We start from the raw sequence: 16,216 nt of genomic DNA, 5'->3' as shown, positions 1-16,216 counted from the left end.
GCTGGCACTTCAAGGGACCCAACAGCAGTATTTCTGTCTGACTCTTCCCTGTTTATCTAATCATTTGCTCTAACGAATCGTCGCCCATAGGCTGTTTACATACAAACATGTTTTATGAAAAAACACACCCTGTTTTTAGAAATTATTAACTGGAAAGAGGCTCTCTTAGCTAATTGAATTGTTATGTTTAAAGTGTTTCCTTCAACTCTGGCCAGAAACAAAGATCCATCAGTAAGTGTGCTACCTGGTAAACTATTTGTAGCTTAATTTTCTATAGCTCTTGTTCAATGAAGAGGCCTGTAAGGGTTTTTGCCTTTTTCCACAGGTGCCACCAGTGCTTCTGGACAAGCAGTTTTCTGAATTTACGCCGGATATCACACCCATTATTCTGGCTGCCCACACTAACAATTATGAAATCATAAAGCTCCTTGTGCAGAAAGGGGTCTCCGTGCCCAGGCCACACGAGGTCCGCTGTAACTGCGTCGAATGTGTCTCGAGTTCAGATGTGGACAGCCTCCGCCACTCTCGATCCAGACTCAATATCTACAAGGCTCTGGCAAGCCCATCTTTGATTGCTTTGTCCAGTGAGGATCCTTTCCTTACCGCTTTTCAACTGAGCTGGGAACTGCAGGAACTGAGTAAAGTCGAAAACGAATTTAAGTCGGAGTATGAGGAACTGTCACGGCAATGCAAGCAATTTGCAAAAGATCTCCTGGATCAGACACGGAGTTCCAGGGAATTGGAAATTATTCTTAATTACAGAGATGATAATAGCTTGATAGAAGAACAAAGTGGCAATGATCTTGCAAGATTGAAACTGGCAATTAAGTACCGTCAAAAAGAGGTGAGTGTGCTGGAGAATATTTAAGCATATTTAGTAGTAGTAATGTGGTAGATAATGGCCTGAAATACATCCTTTTAACTGAGACAAATTGCTGATTATATTTTTTTGTTCTACAGGGTCTCTTCTTTTTTTATATTTTAATTAGATGAATTTGAGTAGCTGTTATAGTTTGATAGTATCAGAATTTAAAATGTTCTGTTATAGCACAGATCCAAAGAAACTTTTTTTTCTTTTGCACCTGAATACACATAGTCTCCAGTAGTTGTGCTCTGAAGAGCTCTTCAATAATAGGATGAGAAATATATACAGCATACTTCAAATTAGCTTTAATTCTGTGTGACAGAAAAAAGAGGCTATTTGTTTAAACACCTATAAAATACTACAGGTACCTCTATAGAGAGGTTTCTTAAAAAAAAAGCCATTGTAAATTGATACTGAAACATAAGATTAATCGCAATGCATGACTCCCCAAAACTTTGACATTCAGATTCTTTTTCATAAAGAATCCAAAATGGACATATCTGGGTATTGGTTTCCACAGTTAAAAATTCATGAGTTTGCTTCGCTGATAGAGATATTCAATTGGAATCAGAGGACATCTGCATTTGTTTTAAAAATACTCAAATTCTTACGTGCATGCAAAAGCAAAAAAATTAAGACAGAAAAACTAGCTAGGAAGACAGTTCCCCTGGTATTTCCAAAACTTCACTTGATCCCGGCTCATCATCATGTCAGAATGTGTTTTATCATCCCATTTGGAACCTGTACATCCAAAATCAGCTGAACTGTGGAAGTGTATAGACAAGGCAAATGCTGTTAATAATTAAAGGTTACTTGTACATATAAAATATGGCAAACGCTTAAGAAACTCCTGTGTTATATTGAACTAGTCTATCTATCACTGCTAAATCTCTGTTCTGCAAAATATAATAATAAATGCATTAATATATTAAGTATGTTAGAAAGGTTTGCAGGAACAATAACCAAACATCTCATGATTCTGTTGTCTATTTGAAAGACAATTTAGTAATGCTAAGAAGTTACATGAAGGTAGGGACCTACTGAAGTACTGCTGGAAAAATACCTCCATTGGCCTCTGACTTCATAAGTCTCCTGATAAACGTTTTTTCCTTCAGGAAACGTATTGCGTAATTTTATATTTGATAGTATAATGTTTTAGGCAACATATTCACTGCCTTTATAAATTACTTTCAGATGGTACTATTCCAGACTTTTCTTAACAACTACTATCTCTATTTCTTGAAATGCCAATCCTGTCTTGCAGTCATTTAAGAAATTCTAGCTTGGACTTATGTTTTCCAAAGGATTCATGCATTGAAATAAAATTCTGACCTCTCATGGTTTTATTTTTTAAACCTAAATACAAAGCTTGAATTTTCTTAATTTGAGATAGAGACATTGAGAGACATCTGTTCAGTGAAATGTTTTTTATAGTTGCATCTGATTCCCATGCCGAATTAAGTTGTAGTAATACAGCTGAATACACTTCATTGATTCTTTGTAATAGCAAACGTTAAAGCAATACTGATTTAGTGCAACAATTCCAAATTAGTGGATCTTTTATATTTTACGTACATTTTTCACTTTTATAAATATTTCCCACTATCCCCACCATTTCAGTCTCCCTGAAGTAAGATCAAGTTTTATCCTATTCTTTTGCTGTGTTCCTAAATGCATTCCATACTAGATGCGGGAGCAAATAGTAGCCACTGTAACTGATCAGTCATTTTATTTCTGATTATTACAACAGTATTCTCGTAGGTACAGCTCCAAGGTCAAGGAACTTACCTCAGGCATACTAAATGCTTGGATTCTGGCTGTCCTGATGCATAAGGATCATGATGAAAATAGATCAGATGGGTCTTTCTATTTCTTGTGTTAAGGAACTCCGCTTCCTCTGCCCTGTGGGTCTCAACCTCCAAGAGTCAGTTCTCCACCAAAGACTTTTCTATTATGACAGGAACAAACATGGATTTGTGGTTTTTTGATGCTATCAGTTCTAGTTATTGTCTTTCTTTCTCTTAACTAGCCTGCTATCCTGCAAAATAATAATAACAAAAAAAACCCAACCCAACCCCCCCGCCCCCAAACCAGCAAAACCGATAAGAATGCATTGTTTTCCCTTCTTATATTACCACCTATCTCTTACATCTCAACCTTTATTCACGCTATTACCAAAGGACATTGTAATGCTATATTGGAGCTAAGGTCAGAGCTCCATGAGTAAGCAATCAGGTCTGATTGTTCAGAATACCCAGTCTAAGTCCAGAAATTGCAGCTAAAAGTAACAAAATAATGAAGAATGAGGACAACTAAATTAGAAACAAGTGTCCTTTTACGTTGCTTTTACAATTAATTGCTCAGGAGTTAAAGATTACTTTTTTTCTTTCAAGTTGAAAATAACACAAAAAAATATTAGCAGTAATTCCTCTTGGCATTAATAAGCAATTGAGTATGAAACATGTTAGAACTAAACCTTGTAAAGGACTGGGGTAGGCTTTGGATAATATAACTTGGTTTAATCTGAAAGACACAAGATTGGGTAGGAACAGCAGATTGAGGGTACTTGTAGGGGAAGCAGACAAGTGGATGGTAAAGAATTTTCAATGTGTAAAGAAAGGAAAATTGACAAACATGAAAAAAGGTAATTATCAAGCTGGGACTTGTTGAGGACCTTCAAAATGACATAGTGTTTGATCAAATGTAGATCTAGAAATACCTTGTAATGAACAGAGAGAGGGTCTTAAAAGTGAAGCGATTAAGTGGTGCTTGCTGTAGTGGTCTGCAAGCCCCTGGTACCACCTCTGTATTATCATCTATGGAAATGAAGAAAGCACATTCATTTTCAGAGCTGTCTGCATTGTTCATGGTCACCAGATTGCCCCTGAAGTGGACCTTCTCCACAAAACCGAAAACTTTAAGCCAATTGGATTTGAGGTTCTCCACAGTGAAAGGTGCTTATCCTCTGCATTTCCATTCCTTTCACACTAGCCATAATACTGTGATCCTCATTCATGTACTGTCAAAAGGCATCTCAGTGTTATCAATTCTCAGTCCATGGAGTCATGTCAGAGGGAACCTACTACGTATTACCAAGGAAGAAACTTCCCTGATAAAACCATCTATCTTCTTTCATTAATAACTAATGAGGTTGAAAGAGTTTTATAGTTTAAAGTTTACACTGCAGAATAATGTCTGGCAAGACTGTGGATAATACCTGTTCTGAGTTAGATGGCAGAACCAGAGAGTTATCTGCCAGCATGCATGTTTTGTGTGTTTACCCACAATTTTTTTTTAGCATAGCACATGAGACAGAACACCCAAGTTACCTTTTTTCCCTGTTCATTTTGCACATTTGCATTATAAGCAAAGACACATTGTTGATGCTTATGGTGCCTGTTTCTGACACCTGCTGTTGCCTGGGCTAGAACTAGCAGCAGACAAGACAGATTCCCTGAAGTCATGCAACCAGTCTGCATGGGCACAAACATTTCATTGTCTAATTATCTACTGTATAATATTATCTCAACTAAGGGAGAGTTTGGTTTTATGAAGGCTGTCACTTATGATTTCATTGTGCTAGATTCTAAGCACACAATGAGCAATGAGAAATAGTTTACCGTTTTCCTGAACCAAATAAAAATGTTATCTGATTAAACTGCAGTTTCATTCAAGGATGTAGAAGGAAAATCCCTGATTCTGTATAAGATTCACAAGCAGAAGTTATTCTACTACTACTACTACTACTACTACTACTACTACTACTACTACTTCATTCTGAGTTTAAGTAATTTGAAAAAACCTGGTGCAACAATGCAGTTAGGTAGTAGCAATCTATAATAATTAGTAGACAGTCATCTTTGCCACTAATTGCAAAATGCATGTTCTGTCTCATATATATTGAGAGTTTTTATCACAACAAAACCCCGGTGTCTCACTCTTCAGTTAGCTTTGGTTTAGCTTTGGTTCTGTTTAGGTCTTATGCATATATCTGCACATATGTGAAAGAGTGCTTACTAAAATGCTTACTAATTTTCCCATATATGTGAAATAAAGAAGGGAGGGGGGCAGAGATTAATTGAATCAATATCCTCTGGTTTCGCAGTAAGTTTAATTAGTGCAATTTAAATACTTATACTAGTAATTTATATCTCTGTCTCATCTTGCCCCATACTAACTGGCCCATGTCATTTAAACTATAGCTGTATAAGCTCAAACATAGTAGCAGGGTAAGGTTATAATTATTGGCAGTATTGTCTCATTTTGCTTTGTTATTAGATATTCTGTTATCAACACAGAGGAAATATGAATTTTTAGGTATATAGCTGTTAACCTTTTCTCTTTCACTTTTCAAATGAATAAAGACTAGCTGGGTTTTTTTGGTGTGGTTTTTTTTTTTTTTTTTCCTGTTCCATTCTTATTTTACTCTGATCATCTTTCATTTCCTCTGTATGTACCAGATTATTAGAAAGTTTGGAATACTTGACACTAGTAGGAAGTAAAGTAGGTTAAATTCTGCACATTTCAGTTTGACACTCTTGAAACATTTTAATAAGCTTTTTTCTGCCTTTATCTTTAAAAACTAAAGTAAATACATAGCTATAGCATCCATGCATCGTTATGTATCATGTTGAGGTGCAGATAAAGAAGTAAGAACTACATTTGCTAAAAGATACATTCAGGAAGGACATTTTTCCTGATCCTGAATTAACTTTTTTAAAGGACTGATTTAAAACATAGAACCATTTCTAAATTTTCATTTCTCTTTTCAGTACATCTCTATAGAGCTGAATAATCAATGTTTACCAAAAATTCGGCTGCTTAACTATTAAAACTCTCCCAAATGCCTCTAGTTGGTCTTCTAAAGGTTCTCACTTCCCAGGGGCAGGCCCTGGTTTTCCAAGTTGTTAGCACCTGCAGAGCCTCAACTGCCAAAGAGGCAGAGAAAGAGTGAAAGAGGGAGTGGTTTTAACAATTTAACATAGTTAAAGACATTTCGATTTAACAAGAGTACAGGCTTTATTAATAAGAATTTCAGGGAAAATATTTCAGGGAAATCAGCTTCAGGCTAGCTTGCTCGCTTATTTGCAGACAGACAAGAAGCGAGACAGGACTCCCCCGCACAGGAAACACACGTCATGGATCAAGTGTTTTTAACATGAACCTGTATGTTCCCATAAAACACACACCAAAGATTACCAATATGAGCAATATCACTAAATTATTGATTGGTTAAATAAATCTTAAATACAATAATACGATATTCACATTTCATAGATCAGTTCTTGTTTTCTAGGAAAATAGTGCTGCAGGATAAAAAAAGTTGTTTGTTACTGATAATAAAAGCCATCTGTTTGCTCCTGCTCAAAAGAGGACTTTTAAAAATGCAATCACCAGTTCTTCACTAGTTTTCTATGCAAAGTATAGCCTCAGTGAAATGGAAATGTTTCACAATAATGTCACAAATTCAGTGAAATTTTCAATGAAAACATGTCAAATAATTTCAAATCTGTCATTTCATTTTGATGTCTAAACACTTCATTTCAATAAAGCATTTTGTTTGCAGTTTCTTCTTACTTCACTTGGACTTTAACATTTTTGACAATGTAATGCTTACACCTAATATCATCCATATCATATTATTATACAAAGCAGTATAAATATGATAGAAAGCAAAAATTATTCCTTAGCAAAATTGCATATCTCAACAATGCCTAGAGAAAATAATTTTAAAGTACTGAAATGAAAAGTTGCCATGTTCTCAGTAATGTTTTTTAATGTTTAAACTGACATTCTGTTACGAAAGTTGGCTTTTTATTCAGATATGGAATATAAAATATGTCTGGAAATGCTGGAAATTTCCGTAGGGCTCCTCCGGCAGCAATACAGTTTAAGAGTCTAAGTCAAGCTTTGTGACTGTCTCAGAGAGTAGAATTTTCCTTTGGAGACGGAGATTGATTTTGAGTAATTTTAGTAGCCATTATAATGAACTTGTCATTAAAAGTCTTTCAGGTGCAAAAGCCTGAATTATTGACTCTGCAAGCAAGAATGACTTTGGAAACACAACATCTAAGAATTAACCTGTGTTTAAAAAACAACAACCCACACCTGAAAGATAAACGGAAACACAGCAGTCATGTGTTAGCAAGTCACTGTGTATGTGAATATTTGTCAAAAGACTGGAAAGGTGCAGTCAGAAGTCTCCATGTAAAAAATAACAAAACCCCACAAAAAATGGACTCTGATAATATTTGGAAATTTTTAACACCAAAGGAAGATGTGTTTAGTCTATGAATCCCATAACTGAGAGGAGTGATGTATGCACGTTTGGGTCCATGTCTCCAAAAGACCCATTTCTGCAGACTCTCAGCCATAGTATTCAAAAAGTTTGATAAACATTTTTCCAGGCAAGAGCCAGGTACTCTAAACCAGGTCACATGTTTGCTTTGTAAATCATGGAAAAGTCTCTGTGTTTATAGATAAAGACTCCACAGATTGTTAAATAGCATAAATTATGTAAGTAGCTTATCTGCCACACATACTTAAAGTCTTACTCTAACTGGTTATCTATTACCTCAGAACTGAATGAAGTGTAGGTGTCCCTGTGGAAGCTGTTCTTATTGCTGCTAGAAAAAAATGTTTTGTAATCACAGGGTGGGATCACGTCTGCTTAATACAGCATTTATTCGTGCCTACGTTTTAAATGTGTGGTGAAGCAATCCTAAAGTATGTGAGCAAATTCCTTATACAGTCAAAAGACAGAGGTATGTACAGAGGGAGATCCTGTCTGCTCAAGATAAGACATCTAAGTTAACTCCAGAGACATTTCTCTCTGCTCCCTTGGCTGGGTAAGGAAACAGGGCACTTCCATTAGAAGAAATTACTTCACTAGGCATTGAAAATTTAGATGCAAGTTAGACAACTTACTGCGTCAACTGCAATTTCTACCCTGTGGTAACAGAGATTTCAGATTCTGAAGGCTCGGAGCCCACATAAGGGGAAATGAATCTCAGCACTGACTTTTTAATGATGTCTCAGAAGGCATCAATAACCTTTGAATGCTATATGCCGCACACAAGTTGCAACCCTCTCATCACAGCTTGAGTTAAACTATTCATGAACTGACACCAACGTCTTTTTATTTTGAACACTTGCTAGAAGTAATTAACTCAAAGAGGAGGAGACTTGCTGTTAATGAAGTACAGGAGAAATATCTCATTTCAGTTCCTTTTCTGCATGTTCCTTAAAAGAAATGTTGCTGGGATGTCTGCCTCAAGCAGGAAAAACTGGTAGTGTCTATCCCTAATCAGCAGCGCACGACCCTTCTGGTCGGATGTGACTGGCAGCAGCTGAAGTTGGCTTTTGGTTTGAAGGAGTCACTACTAATGCACCTACAAGCCTCCCTGCAAACCTGGGGTAGATTTAGCACCATGAGCTGATTTTTTTCTACTTACAACAACAAAACATTTCCTTAACAAACAAAATTTTAGAGAAAAAAAATCTTTAACAAGGTGAATAAATAAGGTAGTGCACAGGATTTCATTTTGAATGTAAACCTCTAACTATAGGATTTTACAGCCCTTTTTCCTCCCCCCATGTACTTGCTTGGGATCTGGCTGTTCTTTCTCCCATCCCTGCAAGAGCATCTAACCCACAGCTCATGTTAGTTAGTTTTGCTGGGTGATGAGCCCCAGACTGAGCTGTAGTAGGATTTGCATCTGCCGGCTGCCTCCATTCCTCCCATGGCCTCCATCAGCCATTCCTGACTGCTGCCACCCCCTCCCTTGTGCAGCTCCTCTTTTGTGCTCCCCATATCTTCTGCCATAGCTGCACCAGCAGCTATGCTTCACTCCTCACTGCAAGTCATTTTGGCAAAGCCCAAGAGCTTAGAATAATTTGTGTTATTTCAGCTCTAGGAACTGCCCTTGTAGTGTGAAGATCTCATACAGACATCTAACTCGTACAGGAATATTTAAGTCCTTTCTATTTTTTCTGTTTCTTAGCTCCCAGAACACTCTTAAGCAATGCCTCCTCTCTCACATATCCTGTAGGAAGCTCTTAAACAAAGACTTCTGTCCAAGATCTAACCTTCCTATGCCTGTGCTAGGTGCAATTGACCTAAGATATGCTTAACCAAGGCATATTTGAACATGCCAGCTGAAACTTCTGCATGCTGTTGCAGTGTGAATTTTTCCACTGCTTGGCAGGACTCCCTCCATTAAGATAAACGTTTATTGCATAATAAAACAAGACAGCCAAAGCAAACTTGTTTTAGGCTTGTCTGCTGGTTCTTTTAATCTACCTCCTCTTTGCTTCGCCAGATGTCCACAGAGAATTCTTCTCTTCCCTCCTTCCCCCTTGTTTTTGCTGTAGGCCTTAGCTATCAAGATCAAAATAGTAAAGGGTTTCTTCATTGATTGCCTCCATCAATACGTACATCCATTATCAAACAAAAGATTTATGAGAAAAACAAATTCTTGTTATATGAACTCACTCTCGTGCCTCCAAAGAGATCAGATCTTTATTCAAATTTCTGAGTAGAGAATAAAACTTTCTAAACTTTACAACTTCAGGAGTTAAAGTAGAAAAATGAAGAGAGGTGTTTGAGTATGGCACTGGTATGACAAACAGGAGCTTATGTTTGTGAAAGTCATATAGCTCTCAAGTTTGACTGTTGGCATTTGAACTTCTAGAGTATTTTTCATACCGAAAAGAAAATGTTCACACAAAACTATTAACAAGTCCTCCTTACAGAGACACTTGGCTTTCTTCTGCAACTAATAGGATGACATTCTTCCCCACTCCATTCCTTCTTTATCAGATCATCCTCAGGCCACCTCCTTTGGCATGGTCCAGCAGTGTCTCCCATTCTCCTTTGACCCACTTCCTTGATAAATTCTGACGCGCAGTGAAGGTATCACAAGTAAGGGGAATTTGCCAGCACTGTGATAATGCTCATTTGAACTTTGAGCTTTCACAATCTAGTATTTCATAGTTAGTCCAAATACTAGAATAGCTTTCAGTCAATAGTTTGGATTGAATGAGACAGCTGAGAAAATTAGGAACTCCCTTGGTGGTTATTTGGACACATAAAATAGACCGGGAGACTCTATGTTCTTTTGATACCATCTCAACAGCTTTCCCTTGTGATACATTTAAACATCCTTCCTCCTTTTTATTGGCACATTCCAGGAACCTCAAGATCCATATTTATTTCTTTGTCACCCTTTGTCTCCTCTTTTTTCTAACACTCCATCCCTTTTCTTACTGAATTGCAGAGAACGTTGCCCATTGTCTATTGCCTTGTCCACAGGGCTGATACAATTATAAATATGCCTGGGCCCCATCCACTGCTGCTGCTTTTGCCTCCCAAACAGGGAGGCTGCAGACACACGCAGCAGGAGGTAGAAGGAACTTGAGGCTTAGAGACAATCATTCCCTAGACTGAACACCAGAAGAATAGTGTCTCATACCCATGCAGTCGCATGCATTTCTGTTGAATCTTGTTTTCCCTAATTAAGTGACTCCATCTTGGGAGACAGAGCAGATCAAACAGGACTCCTAGGACCAAAAAGCCTTGTAATGACACATAGGTCATGAAAGGAATCTTTTTTTGTTTCCCAGGCTCAGTTACAGAAGAGACAATATGGTTAAGTAGACAGAACAGTGGATTTTAGTCCTTCCTTTGCCGCCAGCTTGCTCAATGATTTTGGAAAGATGATTGCAAGTTAGATTCCAAAATAAAGTATGGGTATCTGCAGCTTCTGTCCAACTTTGTAAGCATGTAAACTCCCTAAACACTTAAAGATTTAGTAGAATAATCACTTGGGTTGCTATCTGTGCCTACTGGCTATTCATCCAGTCACTGAAATACACATATGTTGAGTTTCCTGGTGCCTTATTCATACCTCAGCCCCAAAAGAATTCCCAAAGGGGGACATGAACTCCTTCTCCTGTCTGAAAGGGTGCTCCCTGAGAGTGCCATAACCATAGAGAGTGCCCCAATTTACCCTGCCTTGGGATTGTCTCAGTCCTTTCTGATGAAGTTGACAAGTGTGCTTCAGATCAGTTTGCAAGGTGGACTTTGGGGCACAGCTAACCCATGGTCTACACATAGCTTCAACATCAATTTCCATGTGAGTCCCACTGGGTGGATCTTTGGTCTCTTGTCTTTCCACAAGAGCCCAGTGCTTTGATCTACGTGCAGCGGTGTACCTCCAATCACTTATCACCCTCTATTATGTATTGGGATTATAGGATATGTTTTGCCTATTGCTTATGGGGTTTGTGCTGTGCCCAGCACAATCAGGTCTTAGTTACAGATAGGGCCTGTTTGTCTTATTGTAACACCTTAAGAGCAGTAATTACCTGGTAAGGCTGACTGCAGCTCCTAATGATGAAGGGTGAAGTAAGTACAGCAGGAATAATTTTTTTTTTCATTTCTTAAGGCTTGTATTTTACTTGTTTTGTGGATAATGCACTCATGACACTGGCAAGACAAATAATCTAATGGTTCATTTCTGCTTAATGAATGAAACTAATCCAACCTACCTCAGCAGAAAGAGGGTATGGCTAGAACAGCCTATGGTACTCACTGACTCAGTTTCTGGCCTTGTATTACTTGATAAAGCTCCTGCTTAGATCTGCCACGGAACTGCTCTATTTCTTATGCTTCAATGAAATTTTGAGGACTTTTAAAAGTTTTATCTGCCTAAGAGAATGTGTTCTTGGGCCGAGAAAGGGGATTTTTCTTTGTTTGCTTCTGTGAATACAATGTCATCCATTTCTTCACCTTAAAATAAAATCTTAACTTTCTTTTAAAACATGGCAACAAAGTAAAAATTATGCCTTTTGAGGGCAAAACTTCAGAAGAAATTGCTGTTGTTAGTTACAGCTTCAGTTGTCTGGAAAACAACACATCAATATCTGCTAAATACTGTTGTGGGGGCTGAAAGAAGGATTGGAAAAAGCACGCTGAGTTTTTACTGGAAGATCATGAAAAGCTTTCTAATTTTGTTGCTTACAGAAATCAGTTTCATTTCATTAATATCACTAATGAATATAGAATATAACCAGTCTTTCTTCTACTTCTATGTTGCTTAACTTTCCTGGTAATTTCACTTACGTTTATATGGTGCTAGATTTACAGGACCTGACACAACTTAAAACCAGTGCAAAGGCATGCTGAACCAGAATAAAAAGAGGAGAGAACTGAAAGCATGGTTTTTTTCAATGGTATTTTTATTAAATATTGGAAGTTGTCCATTTAGCAAGTTAAATGTTGTGCTTTGCAGACACACTTAGGGACTGATTTGCTTATCTGATATGTAAGTGCTTTCAGTTTTCTTTTTTTTTTCCTGCTTAAGCAAATGCTTAGCAAGACCAGGACAAAGAATTGAGATTGCAGACTCATTCTGGCTTGTACATTCCACATTAGAAGGTGTGTCAGGGATGTAATAGATCAACAGTTTTCCTTTATACAATAACCCGTATTTCCTGTGTCATGTATCTCAGTCTTGTGCAGATGTCTTGGATACACTTGGGCACCTCAAATGGTACCAGAGATGTAGGAATTGAAACCTCTATAAGGTCTACCTGTTGTTTACAGGTGAGCTAGGTCTGTAAGCATCTGTTACAGTCAATGAGTCCTAGAGCATGGTTCAGCTGAACAGGCACTAGAGATCAACTTAATTTCCTAACGAAGTTTCCAGGTGTCTAGTGTTATCTGAGATAACCTAAGCCATCTGGGATGAATAAACAGAGCTGGTAGATACAGCACAATACCTACAGGGGATATGTGCCCTTCCAGACCAGGAACCAGAGGTCAGAATACTTCAGGACATCTGAAACAGCACTGAGATGTCTGTATGTAGGTAATTGAATTGTATCTCCAGATGTAAGGTGAATTTTTTCCTAGGATCCATTGGCTGTATTAACTAGATAGTCACCGATGATGGGAACTTAGTTAAGTAAGGCACACTACTTAGAGGTGCCTAAATTTAGGTGTTTCAACCTCAAACTGGATCCCTAGTCTGTGGTACTCATTCATGGAGAGAAATAGGCACTTGTAGAATGTTATTCTGTTCATCTAATCTAAAATGAGATTATCTGCCCTTTGGAGCTGCCTTTTCTCCCCCATTGACTGGTGAAGAGAGGTTCTGATGACTGTCTTAGACCATATTTTCTATAGCTAAAGTTATAATTGAATTTATTTCAACTTGGGTGTCCAGTTTTGCAATATTCAGAGTTTCTCTGCAATACTGTCATCTACTTAGTGATAGCATAGGAAGGAAAATGCCTTCTGGCATCACCATTTTACACGGCCACTTGCCCCTCAATACCATATATAACAGCAACTGTCAATGTTTCTTGGAGAATGTAAGTCACACAGCTGTGTGATTTAAGGACTGCTTCCTTTCTTTACAGCCAGTGACTTATCACTATTCTTGACCAGTTCCATACAACTATGTGTCCATTCTGGAGGGGCAGATTACCCTGTCCTCTGCATACGTGATTCAATAGCATCTTGAGAGTGCCAGCTACTTAAGTTGCTGTCTTTCTTTGCCTCTTTTCTGTTCTCCCCTGAAACAATGAATCCATCAGTATTTCCACTTGGTTTTTTGTTTCTTTCTTGGCTTGAATTCTGTAATTTCTGTGGAATCTCCAAATAGGGTGGTTTTGTTTTGTTTTTTTTTTAATCTTTCTGCTTTAATTCAGGTCCTGCCATTCTAATATATTTACTGTTTCCGTTATTGTATTCATATCAGATACTCCTCTAGTGAAAGATGCAAAGTTTTAGTGAGGCAAAAGGCTAAAGAAATTGTTGTTGAGATACTTTGCAAAAATAAGACATTTTGAGGAAAGATTTTTAAAAAGTGAAAACTCTTTTGCTTGAAGGAGAATAGGCTCAGTTGTTGGTGAGCACTTGCAAACAAGCAAGCAGTTGATAAGGAAGGATTTTACCGAATGTTTTGAAGAAGAGGGGAAAGCCAAAGGTGAATGCATATGAATAACAGAAGAAGAAGAAACAAATCTAGAGCTGAACATCCTCTGGCATGTTCTTTATTACATCAAATCATGGCTTTTATGCTTTGAATGTGTTTCACTCCTGAATAATGTTGTAAAAATGTGAGGGTCCTTAACATTTGTGGGAGAGAAAGACCAATGGCAGATCTTCAGCAAGTAGAAATTGCTGAAGGTCTACAAAGTATGACATGCCTATGCTCTGTTGCCCAAGTACAAGATCTGGCTCATTTTTTTTTTAGGTGGATGAAGAGGAAAAGGAAACGTTTTGCTCCACCTGCTGTGCAGAAAAGATAATAATGTCTAATTACCAGGGCAATGTAGTCATTAAAATTAGAGGTTGTTCTAAATAGCTAACCTTAAGGACTTCATTAGCAGCCCTGCTATGGTTCACAAAAAGACATGACTCAGTTATGCAGCGTTTGACATTAAGGTAAGCTGAAGGTGTAACAGAAGGTAAAAGAGGTTTGACACATTATTAATAAAATTATTTCAAGTCTTGGACTCTTTTTTTCTGCCCTCTTAATAGCATGTAGAAAGAAACTAGAAATAACCATTCCCTGACTCATTCCACATAACCTCAGGTGTTTAACTAAGGTACCTATGTCAGCAGCCTAGCCTTGGGTCCCTTCATAGTTAACGGGAAGAGACAAACATCTCCAGACAGCAACTCAAGCCATCTAAGAACAAAATATTTTTTGTCACCACCTATGTTACTTACACTTATTGCAGAGCAGACACGGGATAACTAGATGTGTTGTACAGGCTAAAAGGAAGGTAAAATCCTTTAAGAAGAATAGCATGTAATTTCCAGAAGGTAGATGACAAGGGGCATAAGCTATTTTTTTTAAGTCTTGATATTCTGTCATTCTGAGAACTGGAAAAGCCTCTTAAGCTGAGACAGATGAACCTTGAGGTCCTGTTTACTTGAATCCCTTTGGCAATCTAAGATGCAACTTCATTTCTAATGTACCGTCTGATCTAAGTGTCTGCCTTAGCAGGTAAGTTCAGAGAGAAGCCAAGTTTATCACAAAGACTTATCTATATTGTTTATACACAGTTACATATTTAGACTTAGTGAGCTTAAACTCACTCTAGAATTTGTTGGAGGGGAAAAGCCTAAACAGATGATCTTTAAGGTCCCTTCCAACCCAAACTATTTTATGATTCTATGACTCTATATTAAAAGTCTGTCTTGCTTTAGGGACAAGGCCTCACTCATGCAGACTGGACAGGTCATGTTTGAGTTATAGAAATGGTCAAACAGTCTCAGATCAGCTCTTCCTAAGCAGTTGAATGTTTCCGGACGTGAGCTACATACAGATTAAGGGCCAACAATTTGAACAGAAATAGGTAAGCCTCAGAGTTCACTGCACTAATGTCAAGAACTAACGTTCTTGAACCTGCTTTTCACTTTTCAAGGAAACATAACTTCTCTTTGACCACCATGATCCATGTATCCATCTTACAGAGGAGCTGGCAATGTGTCTTTGGAAGATAGCTTTACAGGACTTGTACCATTTGCACAGGCAGCACCTTCCTCCTATCAAAATCAGGTGTTTGGGAGCCTCCATCATGTCGTGCTGGGACTTATTTTCACCAGCATCAAGAGACTGGGTGAAGATTTTAGATTTTTGCCTGGAGAAGTAAGCATCATGCAAAGCTGCATTTCAGAGGTTTGGTCTGAGAGCGAAATCCTCAATTTTACATGAAAATTCTCAAGATTAGATGGAAAGCTTTTCAAGAGATAACTATTATTAGAGCTATGACAGCCTGCAAGACTCCACTTGTGTTGAGCCATTTCTTCATCGTTATTTCCAAAGCTGGAAACCTGTTGAGCCATTTCTTCATCGTTATTTCCAAAGCTGGAAACCTGTAGTGGACTTATTCAAAATCAAAGTCAAAATCTTGAAATAAAAAGACAAAGCTTTTATGTGCACTGAAAAAATATTTTCTTTCACTGAGTGTGGCCCTATTCTCAATACAATCATATTAGTCAAATCCCATTAAAGGTGAGTAGCATAACAAGTAGTAACGAAAAGAGATCATCATTTTCATAACAGTAAATCAAGGTTAGGTCTTTTTAACCTGGTTGTGAAAAATTGCTCTTTGCTCTGTACTAAACCTTGGCAAAAATAGTGTGGGAGTAGGGGCACTTTCTGTTTTCAGTGACAGATCTTTCCAGGTATAATAATTGCAAATTACAGTGTGCAAATGATGGTTAAACAAGACCTTGTCAATATTTAAGACTATATTTGTTTGAAGTTGGCTTGCTTTTCTGTTGCAACTTTTTCAGTTAGAGTATGCATACCTGACCACAGAAACACC

General features: G+C 37.7%; 1 protein-coding gene across 1 annotated transcript in view; it reads left to right on the top strand.

Moving 5' to 3' along the window:
• The window catches only part of TRPC4 (transient receptor potential cation channel subfamily C member 4), a 107,685-nt gene that overhangs the window by 23,680 nt on the left and 67,789 nt on the right, over nucleotides 1–16,216 (top strand). The window contains exon 2 of the mRNA XM_059833350.1: nucleotides 326–844. Coding sequence (XP_059689333.1) covers nucleotides 326–844 — 519 coding nt within the window. The remainder of the gene's footprint in view (nucleotides 1–325; nucleotides 845–16,216) is intronic.

Source organism: Gavia stellata, chromosome 1 (genome assembly GCF_030936135.1).
Source record: "Gavia stellata isolate bGavSte3 chromosome 1, bGavSte3.hap2, whole genome shotgun sequence".
Lineage (NCBI taxonomy): Eukaryota > Metazoa > Chordata > Aves > Gaviiformes > Gaviidae > Gavia > Gavia stellata.
The sequence above is the reverse complement of the archived record's forward strand: the minus strand, read 5'-3'. Positions and strand labels throughout refer to the sequence as shown.